The sequence below is a fragment of the Acanthaster planci genome, linkage group LG06 (genome assembly GCF_054643075.1).
Source record: "Acanthaster planci isolate LZ-2023a linkage group LG06, COTS_SCS, whole genome shotgun sequence".
NCBI classification, from domain to species: Eukaryota; Metazoa; Echinodermata; class Asteroidea; order Valvatida; family Acanthasteridae; genus Acanthaster; species Acanthaster planci.
This window is the reverse complement of record NC_141782.1, coordinates 19,328,787-19,346,060: the sequence shown is the minus strand read 5'-3', so window position 1 is coordinate 19,346,060 and position 17,274 is coordinate 19,328,787. Positions and strand designations below refer to the sequence as shown.

The 17,274-nt window shown below is 44.6% G+C and overlaps 1 protein-coding gene across 2 annotated transcripts in view; it reads right to left on the bottom strand.

Annotated features, from left to right (window-relative positions):
- LOC147798926 (beta-1,4-galactosyltransferase 6-like) overlaps positions 1-9,172 on the bottom strand; it is a 30,773-nt gene extending 21,601 nt beyond the window's left edge. The window contains exon 1 of one of the 2 annotated variants that reach the window (XM_087138181.1): positions 8,681-9,172. In XM_087138181.1, coding sequence (XP_086994307.1) covers positions 8,681-8,900 — 220 coding nt within the window. In that variant the 5' untranslated portion in view covers positions 8,901-9,172. The remainder of the gene's footprint in view (positions 1-8,680) is intronic. The other variant, XM_087138182.1, reaches the window with a different exon arrangement.
- Between the last annotated feature and the right edge of the window lie 8,102 nt (positions 9,173-17,274).

The following is a 17,274-nucleotide window of genomic DNA, read 5'->3' as shown; positions in this document are numbered from 1 at the left end:
TAAGCAATGTTAACGACGCCAGCTGTAGGCTGTTGCACAAGTCTAGAAAACACGATCAGATTCGGGTGTTGTGCGATGCAAAGTTAAATACGATCAAAGAGTACGTGTCGCAAGTAATCAACGACGGAGACATTTCCCACGAAGAATTTGTACTGATCATTGGTGAATTACGCAAGTTTATCGACATGAAAGAAAAAAACTTCGTCATAAAACAGATACCAAACTGACTCAAACGAGAGAATTTAAAGCATAAATCGATTAACGGGCTAAATCGTTGGCACGTGAGATGGTAGAAAAGGATAAAAAGTTGTAGCGGACATTGTGTATTGTATTATCCATCCATGTTAGTTCTTGAGTACCATTTAATAACCCTTATAAGCCTGTCTAAAATTAATGTTATTTCGATTGCCTAATATTTAGTTTAGAACATATACAATTTTGTTGAACACCGCTTAGCCACAGTCCTGATCCGTAGCGACTTTATTTGTCTCCTGCTCCACATTTCTTTCTGGCTTGGGTGGCTGCACTTATAACAAACTCCCCTTACTCTTGCTGACCAAATGTTCCCCTAGGGAATTAAATTCTCCGCTACATGGACCCTGCTGTATTTTGGCCATGGTGTGTGCCAAACTCTCTTCATTCTGTTGCCAGTTACCAAGCTACTGTATTTCCTTGCTTTACATGCTTTGTTCAACTTCGTGTTAGGCAACACCCCCAGCGTAGTAAGTAAAGTTTTTCTTCAATTATCTTACAGTTTAATAACTAATCGTTTACCTCTTGGTATTTTCAATCTCTTATATTCTATATTGCATGGGCTTATAGTTGCATATTTGTTATTGTTTTCAGCAAAACCTTCCAACTTCCGTATGTGGTAAACCTCAGCACAGTCAACTTCAGTATTGTGAACTTCTATATAATCTGCTTCAATAGCCTACTTCTCCACATTTCTGCATCTACGCTGGTTATTCCACATTCCATTCATATAACTATACATGTACTTACCAGGAAGCGTGATTGTAGAAGGGACAATAAATTAATGCTAGTCTATGGCAATAGTCAGCTATATTACTTTTGTACGGTCTCTGGAACATCTACGAAGCATTTCAAGGATGGATAACTGTAGTGGTCCTGGTGACCAACTTTCCTTTCTCAACCGCAAGATACTAGTGGCGCTTTTCACATCTTACAGTACTCGTTTAGTTAATTACCCCTGGACACCTGAGGGCGCTGTTCATGACCTTGCAAGTAAGGTCTTTACTGAAGCACATGAGAAGGCAGCCATGTTCTATGCATTTTCTCGCCGGATTTTTGACAAGCTTTGCAGTTAATCTGCTATTCCAGCCAACAGTATTGAGTCAGTAGACTGTACCTCATTGTCACTCTCCCTAGAACCACAGTCATGTAAGTCGTACTCCGTTTTGTTACTGCTTTGATACATTTCTCCTGTGATCTCCAAGTATTTATCACGAGAAAAAGATAAGACATGATTCGAGTATTAGCTTAGTTGTGATCTTAAGACATGAAGACGATGTTTATAACACGAACATTGTAACAGGTTGTGTGCATCTTGGAGTTCATTTTTATTCTTTGTTGTGATCAGTAAGCTTTCCAAGATTTAGTTGTAGATTTAAACATGTTGGTGTTACTTGGAGAAGAATGAGCAATCCCTGTATTCATTTTCTGTGCATTGAACTCCTTCTGCATATACTGTGGAGCGATCCCTTTAAGGATGTGCTTGGATAACTGCTTTATTTGTTTATATCAATTAATCATATTTACAGAATAGACTTTTCCATTAATATTTGGACGATATGTATTGGTAGCTCAGCTTTTGTCAAACAATTGAACCGTATAGTGAATTTAACTTCGTTTCGTACTTTTCTCTTATAGTTCACCGTGGAATAAATGATTCATGGGATCCATTGCTCTGACCTTTGGCCGTGATTCTCCTTTTGTTCTGTCGTTGACACTCACTGATTTACCGCTTCTAAGCTACACTAAGCAGAAGCCAGTGCAATAACCACAAAAATAAGAACGCTATTGTCGGAGATCCTTCAGGAGAACATGATGAATTTGATGAACTCAATGTCGGTGACTCTGCTAGTAATCACAATTACCCTTCATGCTAAGCCCCGCGTGCCGGATTAACTACATCATCTGTGAAGTCGTCGACTTCTAGTGCCCACATTAGAACTAGGGCAGAAAAGGCTGCACTTGAGGCGGAAGTCAAGGCCATGGAGGAGCAGAATGCCCTTGAACTTGAAGCTCTACACATTCAGATGGAAACCCAGCAACGCCAGCTTAAACTGGATCAAAGAAAACGACAACTTGAACTGATAGTTAAATATGCCGGGGCCGACGCTCTTGCAAGGACATATGTTGAGGCTGAAGATGCAAATTCAGACGTGTGCTTCAATGCAACCCCAACACACCAACCTACATGTACACCGAAACATCCTCTGGAACCCCAGCCTACTACATCGCAGCCCAGTTATGCACCAACTCCATACTCCATTCTCACGCCTGCTGCTCCATCAACCCAACCTGACATGGGTCACCTACTCCGTGAAATGATCCAGAACACTGGCGTAAAAGAGAGACAATAAGCGACGGAGCAAACTTGACCCGTTTGCTCCAGTACTGCACAGAGCCTTCAGAGGGTTATGCCCTCGCATTTCGTCTCCTCAAGGAAAAATACGGCGATGAACACACTATATCGCAATCATGGATCGAAAGGGTGACAGTAAGGCCGAACGTCACAGACAACCAATCCCTACAAGATCTCAGCGATGCTGCCGTGAGACACTTGAAACCATGGAAACCTCAATGAATTGAACAACAGAAGTAGCTTTTCTCGTCGTCAACAAGCTGCCATACCACCTAAGACCCAGATGGCTAGACAGGTACACAAAATAAATAGCACCAAATCTAGGCCCCCAAATATTGATAACGCCATGCAGTTCGTGACGACAGCGGCCGAGGAGGTTCGAGACTCAGTCTTTGGCAGCGTGGATCAACCCGGGGAGACACCAAGCCAAAGGCTAACAAGACCAGTGAACGGCGGATGAATTTTGGCATCCAACCCACATCTGCAGTGACAAATTCTGATTACAAACCTAAGACAAAGCCAACCTCACCCCCTCTGGATCCCTGCCCCAGTTGCGGACAGGCTCATCACCTGAACCAGTGCAACGCAGTTAAGGACCGGTTGGCCTTTGTACAGAGAAAGAAACTCTGTGTTAACTGCTACAAACCTGGACATTTGGGCAAGGACTGCCCACGCCCCTTTGTATGCTCAATCCAGGGATGCGGCAAAAACATAACAAGTACCTGCACCTTTCGCACCCGCAAAATGACCCACGTTCCTCGGGGGCCACTGACAATGACCAAGCTACAACAAGTGAGTCTTCGAGGTCATCCCAAGCACAACCCGCCGGTAATCCTACCATTATCTGTAACTCCACTGGGGTCGACCTAGGGGAGATTGCCCCACCCATAGTCCCTGTCAAGGTCAGAAGTCGTGGGGAATAGCACTTCGTGAAAACGTTTGCTCTCTTGGATACCGGATCCACGCAGAGCTTTTGCTCCGAGGACCTGACGCGACGCCTAGGTGTCTGCGGTAAGGAGGACACCCTCAGACTCACCGCACTTGACCAGAAGGAAGTTCAAGTACACACCAGTGTTGTCCACCTTGAGGTGGCCGACCTTGATGACGCACACCTATTTTCATTATCTAATGTTCTCACAAGGCCCAAGCTAAACATCGGTCTCAACAGTCTTGCCGTACCGGAAGACCTAAGCCTCTGGCCACACCTCAGTGATTTTCCAATACCAGATGTCAACACTGACAATGTACACGTTCTCATTGGACAAGATGCTCCAGATATAATGATACCCAGGGAGGTTTGCACTGGCTCCAAAGGGGAACCCTATGCAACAAAGACTTCAATGATATGGATCGACCCTAAATGGTCCAGTGTCACCCCAGAGGAAACTCAAGTCTCTATCATCCTACTTCGTCAAGCCAGATGTTGATCTTCAACACCAAGTTGAGAGATTTTGGAAGATCGACGATGTGCAAAATGTAGACAGCGCCAATGAGATGTCTGTCAGCCAAAGAAAGGGTCTTTCGATATGGGAGAACTCACTGCACCGTGATGGGGTTCACTACACCATGAACATTCCGTTTAAAGAAAGACCACCACATTTGCCAGATGACAGGTCGATGGCAGAGCACCGCCTTGAGCTGTTGGGGAAAAGCTTCTCCAAGAACCCGTCAATCAAGGAGGAGTACACCAGTGGCATACATGATCATCTTGGGAAAGGGTATGCAGAGCCAGTTCCTGCAAAGGACGTCCACAGAAGAGATGTCTCCGTCTGGTACCTCCCACATCATCCTGTGATCAACCTGTATAAACCAGACAAGACCCGTACGTGTATGTGCCGCCAGTTATTAAGATACCTCACTCAATGGTGCCGTCTATCAAAGACCTGACCTGACGAACAAACTACTCGGGGTTCTCCCGCGATTTCGACAAGAACGCATAGCCCTCATGACCGACATTGAAGCCATGTTTCACCAAAATCGCGTGTCCGTGGCGAACCGAGACGCCCTTCGCTTCCTCCGGTGGGAGGGAGATAACACGGAGTCCCAACCACTGATGTACCGGATGACAGCTCACGTATTCGGAGGAGTTTGGAGTCCAAGTTGTGCCAACTTCGCATTGAAGCGTGGAGCACAAGATTACCATGCCCTGTATGACACCACACCATCAAGACCATAGATCAGAGTTTCTATGTTGATGACTGCCTCAAATCTGTTCCTACTGAGGAAAAAGCCACTCGACTGGTCAGCCAATTATGCGAGTTGTTAGCCCGTGGAGGATTCCGACTCACCAAGTGGTTAAGCAACTCGCGCGCTGTACTGAAGTCACTACCCCAGGCTGAATGTGCGAAGAATGTCACGACAATGGACCTAGATAAGGAGTTACTTCATTCCGAACGAGCACTGGAGGTGCTGTGGAAGGTCGAGACAGATACCTTTGGCTTCAACACCAACCTGAAGGAGAAACCAGACACCCGAAGGGGACTGCTAAGCGTGACAAGTTTAGTTTACGACCCACTTGCATTGGATTTGTCAGCCCCTTTGTCTTAAGGAGGAAGATGATGTTCCAGGCACTCTGCTGCCTTAAGATAGGGTGGGACGACCCTATTCCCAGCACCGCATTTGAACAGTGGAAACGTTGGTTAGCAGATCTGCCTATGATGGAAGAAAGGAATATACCAAGAAGTATTAAGCCGGCCAACAGTGAATCCATCCGAACGGGGTTATTGTGCCGTCAGCTACTTACGTTTCACTGACGCTGCGGGTCGTAATCACTGCTCCTTCGTGATGGCTAATGCTAAGCTTGCACCCCTCAAGACAACAACTATACCCAGGCAGGAGTTCGCAGCTGCAGTCGTGTCTGTGAGGCTTGATAAGATGATAAAGCTCCACATGCAGTTACAAATTGCAGAGCCTATCTTCTGGTCCAACAATGTGATTGTCTTAAAGTACCTCACCAATGAAGATAAACAGTTCCAGACCTTTGTCGCAAATCGAATCACCATGATCCAGGAACAATCCTCCCCAAGCCAGTGGAGACATGCTGACTCTGCGTCGAACCTGGCAGATAACATCTCCAGGGGAATAACCGCCCAACAACTTCTCAAGAGTGATCACCGGTTCAACAGGCCGTCCTTCCTACTGAAGGAGGAGGTTGAATGGCCAGTTAAACCGCATTTCCAGGCTCTCCAGCTTCAAGAAGAGGCCAAAATTAAGGAGCCACAGGTTTACGCCACCAATACCAATACCCAACCTGTGAAAGATCCTATAGACAACTTGATCGCCCGCTACTCATCGTGGTGTGCACTGAGGAGAGCAGTTGGTTGGATCCTCCGCGTAAAACAGTTGTTGTGCAAGAAAGCTCTCAAGCTAACCGACACGAATATTCCAGCTGGTAAGTCTCTGTCAGTTACAGAACTCCAAGATGCTAAAGTCGCAATTGTCAGCCACACCCAGCAGTCTCTGTTCCATGATGAGTAACTAAAAAGTATCCTCTTCAAAGGTTGTCTCCTATAACCTCAAACAGAGGAATCTTGTGTGTTGGGGGACGCTTAACAAATGCTCACATTCCGCATCAGGCTAAACACCCATGGATCATGCCAAATAAGCACCTAGTAACCGAGCTCTTCATTGGAGAATACCACCATCAGTATGGGCATTCTGGAAGCGAAAGGATCCTTGCTGAACTTCGCCAGAAATACTGGGTGATAAAGGGGCGGGTAGCTGTCAAGCGTGTCCTTCGTCACTGCATGGCTTGCAGGAAGAGAAAGGCGACCCCTGAAAATAAGATGATGGCAGACCTGCCCGAGGATCGAGTATCCCACGGAGTGGCACCATTCAGCATTGTAGGTGTTGATTTCTTTGGCCCTTTCATAGTGAAGAGGGCATGCAGTGAGTTGAAGCAATATGGATGCTTATTCACCAGCCTTACCACCAGAGCAATCCACTTAGAAGTTTGCCACTGCCTAGACACAGATTCCTTCATAAATGCCCTACAACGCTTCATAAGTCGCCGTGAAGAGCCCACCGTAATCCGCTCTGATAATGGCACGATTTTTGTCGGAGCTTAATGTGAACTTCGTCAGGCATTACGAGAGTGGTGCCAACACCGAATTGAGAGCTACTTGCACCAGCGTGAAGTCCAGTGGATTTTTAATCCACCAGCTGCCTCTCGTATGGGTGGTGTATGGGAACGGCAAGTCAGAACCATTCGCTCCATCCTAAACAGTCTTTTTCACCAGCAACCTACCGATAACGAGGGATTAAACACTCTGATGTGTATTGTAGAGGGAATAGTAAATGGACGTCCCATCACCAAGTTGTCTGATGATCCCCAATATGCCTCGCCACTGACACCTTACCATCTACTACTCCTGCGCTCTGGTCCAACTCTACCACTTAGGCACCCAGGGAAGGATGGATGCGTCCGTTCCGTTCGAGTCAAGACCCAAGCAGGAGTCTACAATAGACCAACCAACAAGATCTGTCTTCTTGAAGCCGAGCTAGCCTTAGCCCCAGTCCTGATCCTTAATGACTTTGTCTCCTGTTTCACATTCCCTTTTGGCTTGGGTTGCTGCACTTATAACAAACTCCCCTTACTCTTGCTGACTAAATGTTCCCCTAGGGTATTAAATTCTCCCCTACAAGTACGCACTCTCTTCGTTCTATTGCCAGTTGCCAAGCTATATACATCACACCTTTGTCCTACTGAATTTTCTTGCTTTACATGCTTTGTTCAACTTCGTGTTAGGTAACACCCCAGTGTAGTAACTTTTTTCTTCATTTATCTTATAGTTTAATAACGAATTGTTTACTTCTTGGTATTTTCAATCCCTTCTATTCTATATTGCATTAGCTTTTAGTTGCATATTTGTTATTATTTTCAGCAAAACCTTTCAACTTCCGTATGTGGTGAACCTCAGCACATTCAGCTTCAGTATTGTGAACTTCTATATAATCTACTTCAATAGCCTATATCTCCACCTTTCTGTATCTACGCCGGTTATTCCACATTCCATTCCACATAACTATACACGTATATGTACTTACCAGGAAGCGTGACTGTACAAGGGACAATAAATTAATGCTAGTCTATAGCAACAGTCAGATATAAAAGTCATGATAGAAAAGTTGGAGAATATATAAAAAGAGTGTGGTCATTTTACGTTTTGAATAGACCAAATGGGTTTGTCTAAGTTATGAAAAACAACCCAATGGTTTTCCTTCAAAATACCGTAAAGCTGGAATAAGCCCGAGCGCACCGAGTGAATAAACAAATAATTTTTGCGTTGAGAATTGGAGCCAGACCAAGCGACTGAGCGTAGCGAGCCAGACCGAGGGTTGGGTGTGTCAGGTTTGGTCAGAGTAAGAGGAGTTTGGGGGCCTTAGAGAAGGCGGGTTGGGTAAGGTTGGGTGGGGTTGGGTAGGCATCCAGGGGAGGCGTAATGTGATTTTTAAAAATTTTATTTTTTAGTCGGGTAGGTATAGGAGGTTTTTTGTGACTAGGACTCTCATTTTATACGCTGCTGCTGTCCCCAAATAAATGTGATTCTCCACATCCAGGGAAAGTCCCTGAGTTGTGATCTGCACCTCTAGTAGGCCTATTGATAAGGGAGTCGGCCTAGTGACTCTGAGTTCCTTGGAAAGGAGTTCCATACACATACGCCACTTGACACCACGTGCACAAACCACCATGAGACTTGTCTTAAAATATTTTCTTGGTATTAAAAACGATTCTCCCACCTAAATTGAACTTTTCTGGACATGTTTTTGCTTTCTGATGGCCAATACTACATGTGACTCACTACTAGGAATAATTACTAGCGTCCGTATACCGGTGGTATGGCCCCCAGAACTGTGGAGTCTGACGTCGTGGGAGCGGAGCGGACGTCGGACCTCACAACTCTGGGGGTACGTATAAAATATGGACCTTTTCCCTGGCCTTATGTGCACCATACAGGGAGGTACATGTAGAAACTACAGTACCTTCATGGTCACAGTCTATGGTGGGTAAGCCTACCGTTAGGCAGAACGAGAAAGACTTGAGGTAGGCCTAGAATTATCTTATGATCTTACCATTGACATGGATGATTAGAGAGTGGTCATCGGGCTTTCTGTTGATGACAATGACTGGCGCAGGCCGTGAGCCACTGCCGACTCGGAAAAACAGCAGTCCAGTCAATAGGACCAACACCACAAGCACAATGGAGGCGAGTAGCCACCTCATACTCCGCAATAGCCTCCGTGGCGGAAACATCACCAACTGTGGTGCGACAGTAAGCCAAGTTTTGGGCATAAAACGTCACATACACTACAAACCAGCCAGTCATGCCAATGGACTCCCTGTTGAGTGTTACGTTACGCGGAGTGTACTCGTATTAACATCACCTTGAACGCGATATAACCACAATTGGCAATGCAGTGTGAACAGAACGCGCGGTCAAGATAATAATGGACATAATGGTCACGGACATGATGGATTGGAGGCTTGGTTAGCACTGTTGTAAGCATGCAAAAAATAACAAAAAAAGCGAGATGTGCATTCAGGCATGATCCAAGTCGCCCCTCTCAACGGGTGTATTCGATTAGCTTCCCTGATTACACCAGTGTTACACCAAGGGAAGCCTAGAAATAAGGCTAATCAAACGCTGCAGTGTATTCGCCAGTTCTGGGAAAAGGTCAAGTCCCCGCCACGTTCTATCATGTCCATGCACGAACAGTCTATCTGTGACGTCATTAAACTCGGGCAGCCTCTAGAGACCCGCTCGCAAGCCGGGGGTAGTGGTGGCTGACACCAGGGCAGGCACGAAGATCACGTGATGGCTAAACGAACGCTCTCGTGTAAGTTAGACTTACTTTACACGTGTAAGCTTATCGAACGCACCGTATAGCTCATTCCGCAAAACCTACTGACAAATAAGCGAACAAACCGTTCGCAAGGTTCTATTCAAAACTACAGGTTTTTCGTGATCTGGACTAAAGTCAAAACTGTTGAATTCACCCCTTGTTTATTTGAGAGTGGACAAGGTCCTACTCAGCCTAAAACATGTGTTTCGCGATATGTCAAACGTTGTAAGCTATTGGCGTGGAATGGAGGAGACTTATACCGTCTATAGTAGTATGCTATTATGAGAAAGACGACTGTATATGGATGAGACCATTCAGACTTTGTCAATCTCAGCAAGAAATGGGACAAGATGTTGGTAGGCAAGGGAGAACCTGAATAAGCCCATTCAGACGGATTAAAGTTTAGACGAAACAACTCATCGCGGGTTAGGAGGATATTTTTAGAAGGAAAATGGAGGAGGTTAGGAGGTTTTTTGAGAAGGAAAGGCACAGGACTAACCATGAAACCAACGAGAATGCTTTCAGAATAATAATATGTCTGCCACTTGTGCAACAAACTTAATAAGTAGGCCCCAAAGCATAATAATTAACATGTGTATTCACTTTTAATAGGCAACGTATTAAGTTGCGCCGAACAAAACAAGAATGAATTATTTGACTTAACTTATCGTGCTCGGACGATGAGGTTTCATTGTCGTTAAACTTAGAGGGTTATGCAAAAAACTTCAACTCTGTTTTAGAAAGGTAAAGAAAACAAGTTAGTTAGTTGTGAGAAAACTTTGTGTTTTTGTCCAGTTCTGACAAATAATGCACCTAGAACTCTGGGGTTCTAAATTTGCACATACTTGCTCTCTAGTAATGCTCTCTTTAATCTGTATTTCATTAAAATTTAGAAGTTGTTATTAGTTTTCTTTCATTTCCTTTGAGGCCCATGAGGCTTCAGATAATTTATTGCCCGCAAAACGGTATCAGGTATTTGGGTCCGGCAGAAAAACTCCTTTCCCAGGACCATGTGTGGTCCTTAGCTAATTGCTGCCTATTTATGCGGAACTGCGGAGCAAGGTTGGCCAGTTTTGTCCGAGCAGTTTAGTCCGACGGTTCAAACAAGTGTTCTTTTCAACTAATTCACACAAGGCCTTACTGCCTATATATGCGGAACCGCAGGGCAAGGTTGGCCACATTTGTCCGAGCAGTTTAGTCCGACGGTTCAGACAGGTGCTTTTTTTCAACAAATTTTCAAAGAATCACAAAGTATTTTTCAACGCTTCAGATGGCGGGTTAGCGATTCTCACAGTGTTGCAGACTTTTCGGCTCTTGTTGGTCTTCAATACTACCATAGGCCTGGAGGGAAAAAAAAAACCAACCCAATGGACTACCAACTCCAGCGGGCGCACGTCGATCTTGCGTCAACCGGAAGGGCCGAAGTTACCGGCACAGACAACTTCCGTTTTGTTGTCGTTTGTACGTTAAATCGTGCTGCGTGCATAAGGTGTTGATCTTTCCTCCTCAAACTTGCATAAATATCTAGAAAATTATTGCACAGTTGTTGGAAGTTGTGCCTGTGACTGCCCCAAAAAGTCACTTGACTCCAAGAGGAGTTTCGGTCTACTCTTAACAATTGCACAAGACTTTTCTGCCCCGTAATTATTATTAAAACGCCTGTCCTAGGTTTCACAAACTTATGTGAAGAACAACTGTACACTTGTACCGTCAAAGGGGCTAGGCTACTGGCTAATGACAACTCCGTCAGTTACACAACTTCACAAGTTGGATGTAGGCTCCAGATAATAGGTGTTACACAATAAACACTATAAATCCCAGACGTTAGATAACAATCTGAAAATTAATCAAAATAAATGAAAAAACACTAATCATCATAATCCAATGAAGACCATGAGTAAAGATGGCCTAAACCTAGGTAGATACATGTACATCCATACGAATGTGATACTGTATGTGTGTGTATTACTATAACATTGTGAACACTTTAGTTTAACTGACAATATCATGAACTTTTCCAGATTTTCATCGTTTCTTTGTAGGGTCAAAATAAAACTAAAATCACCATAAAGGGCTCTCTTAATGTTTATAAAGGACAGGAATTATCTGGGAATCACATTATAATCGAACTCTGAAATACAACTTGGATATTGATAAAACTTTTTCGTGGTGAAATTTACTAATCAGACACTGCTGACTGCATGCCAGGGTAAACATGTTTGCAATGCATCCTTCTACCCAATGTGTATTAAAAGGCACAGGTATCCAAATGCCTTGGGGATGAGCTTATGCTAATAAGGTTGAACCTCCTAAATATGATGTAATGGTTTGCAGACATGTAATTCAAGATCAAACTATTAATGTTTACCAGAAAAGAGACCATACAGTAAATTCCACGTATTGTGGGATTAGAGACATTTTTCAAGGAGACCACAGTGTACCTTTACTTAAATTTAATCAGAGATTTTGCTGCACAACTGCTACAGCAACATGGCTCCCCTAACTGCAAATAAATGATGCAGTTAGGCCAACAGTTTGGCTGGTTCTATTTTGATTCATTTGTGTCCAAAATTAAGCTTAATTATCAGTCCAAGACTTCTCCTTGTTTAGACGTGGCTCCTGAAAATGGCCGGCTTAACCCTGTCTGGGCGTTCGGGTGTTTGGAACAGAAGAACCAACTGTTGAATGGCCTGCAATGTACTGAGGAGGGACGTTTACGTTTCCCGTTTACATCCAGGTTCTTATCTCCCATCAAGAGCTGTGCTTTCCTGACAATTCCATCATCACTAGGATAGACTTCTTTCTCTCTAGCTATCGGCCAGTGACAACAAGGGCTTGACTCATCCTTGACGAGTAATGCATCTCCGATGGAGAGATTTCTCTTAGGTGTTTGACACTTTTGACGGTTTTGTATCTCCAGGAAGACTTCCTTTCTCCAGCGTCGCCAAAATCGATTCTATACTCTTTTCCACAATCTCATGGAGGTCTCACGTTGGAACCTTCCAGGAGGTTGAAGGACAACTCTTGTCTTCATGGTGAGTAGATAGCTTGGAGTTAAGGGTTCTCGAGCGTCAGCAGAAAATAAATTGCTACAGATGAGTGGTTTCGAGTTTACAATGGACTCCACTTCCGCCATGAGGGTTCTCAATGCCTCTTCATCTAGCTGGGTCCTGCTAGCTTCAGCAGCGGGGTTAGTGCACTTGGCACAGTTCTAATTTGCCTTTCCCAGGTACCACCCATATGACTGGCATGAGGAGTGTAGCGTCGTGCAGTGACATTATTATTTGTTGAATAACGCCCTCGCTTGTTTACTTTTGGATACGGGAGAGCACCTTGCAAGGACTCGTCAGGCGCCATGAAAAAAGAAAACTAAGAAGGAGTCGTAGACATTCTGTATCGTGAAATTTCATATCCCTGACTCCACAAGTGTCGGTAATTATATTTATGAACAGTTATTCTACATTTGGGTCGTGTGGGGGGTTAGGGGACATACGTAAGCATTATTTCAGGGGGGTTTAAAAACGTAGGTTTGGATTGCATGCACGTGTATTTACTTGCGTTATGTGTGTTGTACATGTACTTCATGTAAGGCATCATTGTGCATTGTGCTTAAGGCGATTTATTTTATTATTTTTTTTCTTTCATATAGTGAACCTCGGTTACTCGCTCACTCACAATGATGGTATAAGGTGCAAGATCGCTAGATGGCATCATTTGAAGTTTATTGAATAAACAAATGGTGGATGAACAACTGCAGAAGTCTGCATGGTGTATAATTTGAGCGTTCAGACGTGGAGAAATTTATATGAAGGAGATCCCAACACAGTCATTGTTCAGTAGGTACTTCTGCACCTCATCCTGGTTCATTTCAGCCAGGGCCTCTCTCAGCTCATTCCGAGCGCCCACCAAATTGGTCCCTTGGTCTGAGCGAATCTTCCTCACAGGGCCAAGTGTACTCAAGAATCTCCGGAGGGCATTAATGAATGAATTGGTGGTAAACGAGTCTCGATTTGGATACTTCTCGAGGACATGCAGTTAAAGATGACATCGTACCTCTAACTCACTTCTCTTCTCCTTTTTAACTAAGGAATGGCCCAAAATAATCAACTGCTAAATATGTAAATGATGGGGCCGGCTCGACTCTGTCTGCTGGAAAATCTGCCATTTTCTGCATCTGTAGGGCGCCTCTATTCCTTTTGCAAACAACACACTTGGAAATGTGCTTAGAGACTTCAGAAGTTCCGCCGATCACCCAGTATCTTTTTTGGCGCAGTTCATTATGAGTCATGCCTCTACCTGTATGGCTCAACTTCTGATGCACAATGTTGGATCAACAAACTAGCGACATGATTTCGATGTGGCAGGATAACAGGATGTCTGACATCAGTAGGGAGATATGCCTTGGTGATTCGACCTCCAACACGGATGAGACCATGTTCATCAAGACACGGGTCTAGTTGGTACAAACAGCTGGTGTTTCTCACACTAACGTTTCTAATTCTGGCAGTATGTCTATCCTCAACTTTAACAACTTCAAGTTTCTGTAGTGCCTGCAACTTAGCACCGAAGTGCTCAAGCTGAACGCTGCTCATTATCACAATCTCCGCAGCATGCATCTCTGCTGCCGTCAGGGGCTGCTTTGGAGAGGGCAGTTAAGTATTTGCCCCTTGACTGCATTTCTGGATGACTTTATTTCTCAACTTCTGCTTGAATCACTGCTCTACGAGCTTAATTCCATGATGACTGACCCTCTAGTCGACTTGTCTCAAAGTGGTTTTGGACGTTGATCTTGTCACATTCAAGATCATGTCCCCGTGCATATAACGCGCGGGGACATGCATCTCTGTCTCTCACACGCGTGCGGTGTGCGCGGGTGAAGGTGTGGAAACTTTCAGTGACCTTTGACACACATTTATAGCAACTGAGTTTCGCGCACGCGTGCATGACGCTCACCGATTCATACTTGCTAGTGCAGTGGTTACTATAACATGCTTGTGTAACTTGCATGAAAGCATGGGTACAATATGGGTTTAATACTCATATTTTATTTTTCCAAATCTTGTCTTATTTTGTACAGGATGATTCAGGCCTCAATACCTGATGCCACAAGAATATTTAGGTACCAAGCCCACGGTTGTTGGGTGAGTTGGGAATTAAGCCCATGTGTACTTTTGAGTGATACCCATGTACAGCATTTGGAAAACATACTTTGACATGTGTATGACTGTATACATTGTAAAATGTATTCATTTATTTACTCAGTGTTATGTGGAATTATTTTACAGGGATTTAATTTCATCTGGGGATATTTTTAACCGGCCAGTAAAGAAACAGGGAAGCTAGACGTTGGTATTTGTTCTTGAATTTGTGGATCTCCTGGACGCACGTCCTCCACCCTGAGGGAACCGTACGGTTTCTTCCCACCGAAGGACGCCGCTACCGATGGAGCTTTTCGCACATTTGGATCTGACTCATTTAGTGAAAGTTCTACAACTGGTGGGAGCTGGAATGGTCCATCTACTTTCAGGAACTCTGGACAATGTAGCCACTGGGACTTTTCTGCCAGTTGCTTCACCGCCAGCCCACGTGATGCTTTGTCGGCGGGTTCTGTTTAGTGTCTATATTCAGCCACTTCTATGGATCAGTGAGGTTTCTGAAAAGTTGCACCCTGTTGGCAACTTACACATGAAACCGTCTGGCTTCATTACAGATATAGCCCAGCACAATTTTACAGTCGGTCCAGTGAAAGAAATTCACTCATTGGAGCTGACACAGCTGCTGCAGCAAGCTCTAATCGGGGAATGGTTAAAGGCTTTAGTGGGGACACTCTTGCCTTTCCTATGACGAAGGAGCTATGTGCTCTGTTGTCCTCATTGATGAGTCGCAAGTACGAGCACTGGCCATATCCATCCTGGCTAGCATCTGAGAAGTGGTGAAGTTCAGTGACCTTCATAGCTCCAAAGTTCTTTGGCTTGAAGCACCTCTGGATCTCTATTTTGTCCAGGTTGAGGATTTCTAGACGCCACCTTTCCCACTTAAGGTGAAGCTGGTCTGGTACTAGACTATCTCAGTGCAGCTTGTCTTTTCACATTTGCTGCAAAATTTTCTTTCCTGGTAGAATCACTGGTGCCACGAAGCCATGTGGATCATAAACAGAATATACTGTTGATAAGATCCCACGTCTAGTCAGAGGTTTATCTTTCAACTGTATGCGATATTGGAAAGTATCGCTTTCCACGCATTAACTGACACCCAAAGCCCTTAACTGACACCCAAAGCCCTTTCCTGTCTACTGTTTGGTCAAACGCTCGGGCGCCTCCTGCTCTTTCCTCTGCCGGGAATGCTTCCAGGAGTTCCCTCTTGTTGGAGGCAAGTTTAGGCAACATCAATCCGGCTTTGGCGGACAGCCCTTGACTTGCTTTGATGAGGTTGGATGCTTCTTTAACTGTGGGGACTGACCTCAACCTATCATCGACATAGAAATCGTTTCTGATAAATTTGGCAGCATCGGCACCAAAGTCCGTTTTGCCGTCATCTGCAGCTTTTCTCAGGCCAAAGTTTGCACAACGTGGTGAACTCAAATACCAAAGGGGTGACCTTTATCCGGTAGTCGACTATTGGCCCCCTTGGATCGCCATCCTCCCACCAGAGGAATCTGAGTAAGTCACGATACCTTTCATCAACGAAAAACTGGTGAAACGTACTTCTGACATCCAGAGAGAAGCTACTTCTTCCTTTCTTAATCTACAAAGAATGCCAAGCAGGCTATTCGTCATGTCAGGGCTTTGTAGAAGGTAGTCGATTAGGGACACCCCACTGTACTTGGCTGAACAATCGAATACAACCCAAATTTTATCCGGTTTCTTCGGATGGTACACTCCAGTGTGGGGAATTTAATTCACTTTCCCATCGCGTCTGTTCAACTGATCTGCCGGCATTCTTTCGGCGCTGACTGAAGTGACTTCATTCATGAAGTTTTTGTAGTCTTAATGAAATTTTGGATTTTTCTTGAGAATTGCCTGAACTTTTCTCTGCCAGCTCACGATTGTTTGGCAGCACCGCAGCCTCCGATTTTAGTGGAAGAAGCATCTCGTATTTGATCGTCAGATCTTTTCTTGATTCCTTCCTCCAGGATGCTCAGGAAGCGTTCATCTTCAACTGAATATGGTTGCCTGCTTTTCGTCCCGGCGAAGTCTAACTCGAGAACCTTCAACTCTCTGGGCACAGGACTTCCTTAACTCTTGTGCCAAAGGCAAAATGGGATTAGCAATGTGCTCACTGGCTATTACTTTGTTGCACAAGCACAAGCCATGTATAATCCGGGGCAATTAAATCCCAGACCAAACAAGAAATTTCTCCAAAGACAATGAACGCGAGCAAATATCTACAACGAACACAATTACTGTAAAATGTACTTGTAGCAAGTTTCTTTGCGGTTGGTGTCATTAGGGTTACATACCGATGTTAGGGTTACACTCTGCTAGGTTTAGCCCCTGCTAGGGCTACACTCTGCTAGGGTTAGCCCCTTCTAGGGTTACACTCTGCTAGGGCTAGCTCCTGTTAGGGTTAGCCCCTGCTAGGGTTATGCCCTGCTAGGGTTTGGCTGTTGGACGGGCTCAACTTGAAGTACATTCATTACCACAGGCACTTTGGGTAAATGCCATGCCCTGCACATGCTCTGTTCTTATGGCACTTTCTTCGTGTTTTATCGATGGCATGTTCCAGGGAGAGGTGGTCAAAATTTACACACAAGGAATTGTGGCAAAGATGGCTTACATCATACTCTCGAGATAACGTAAAGTTCTTGGTATTTACGATGTAAG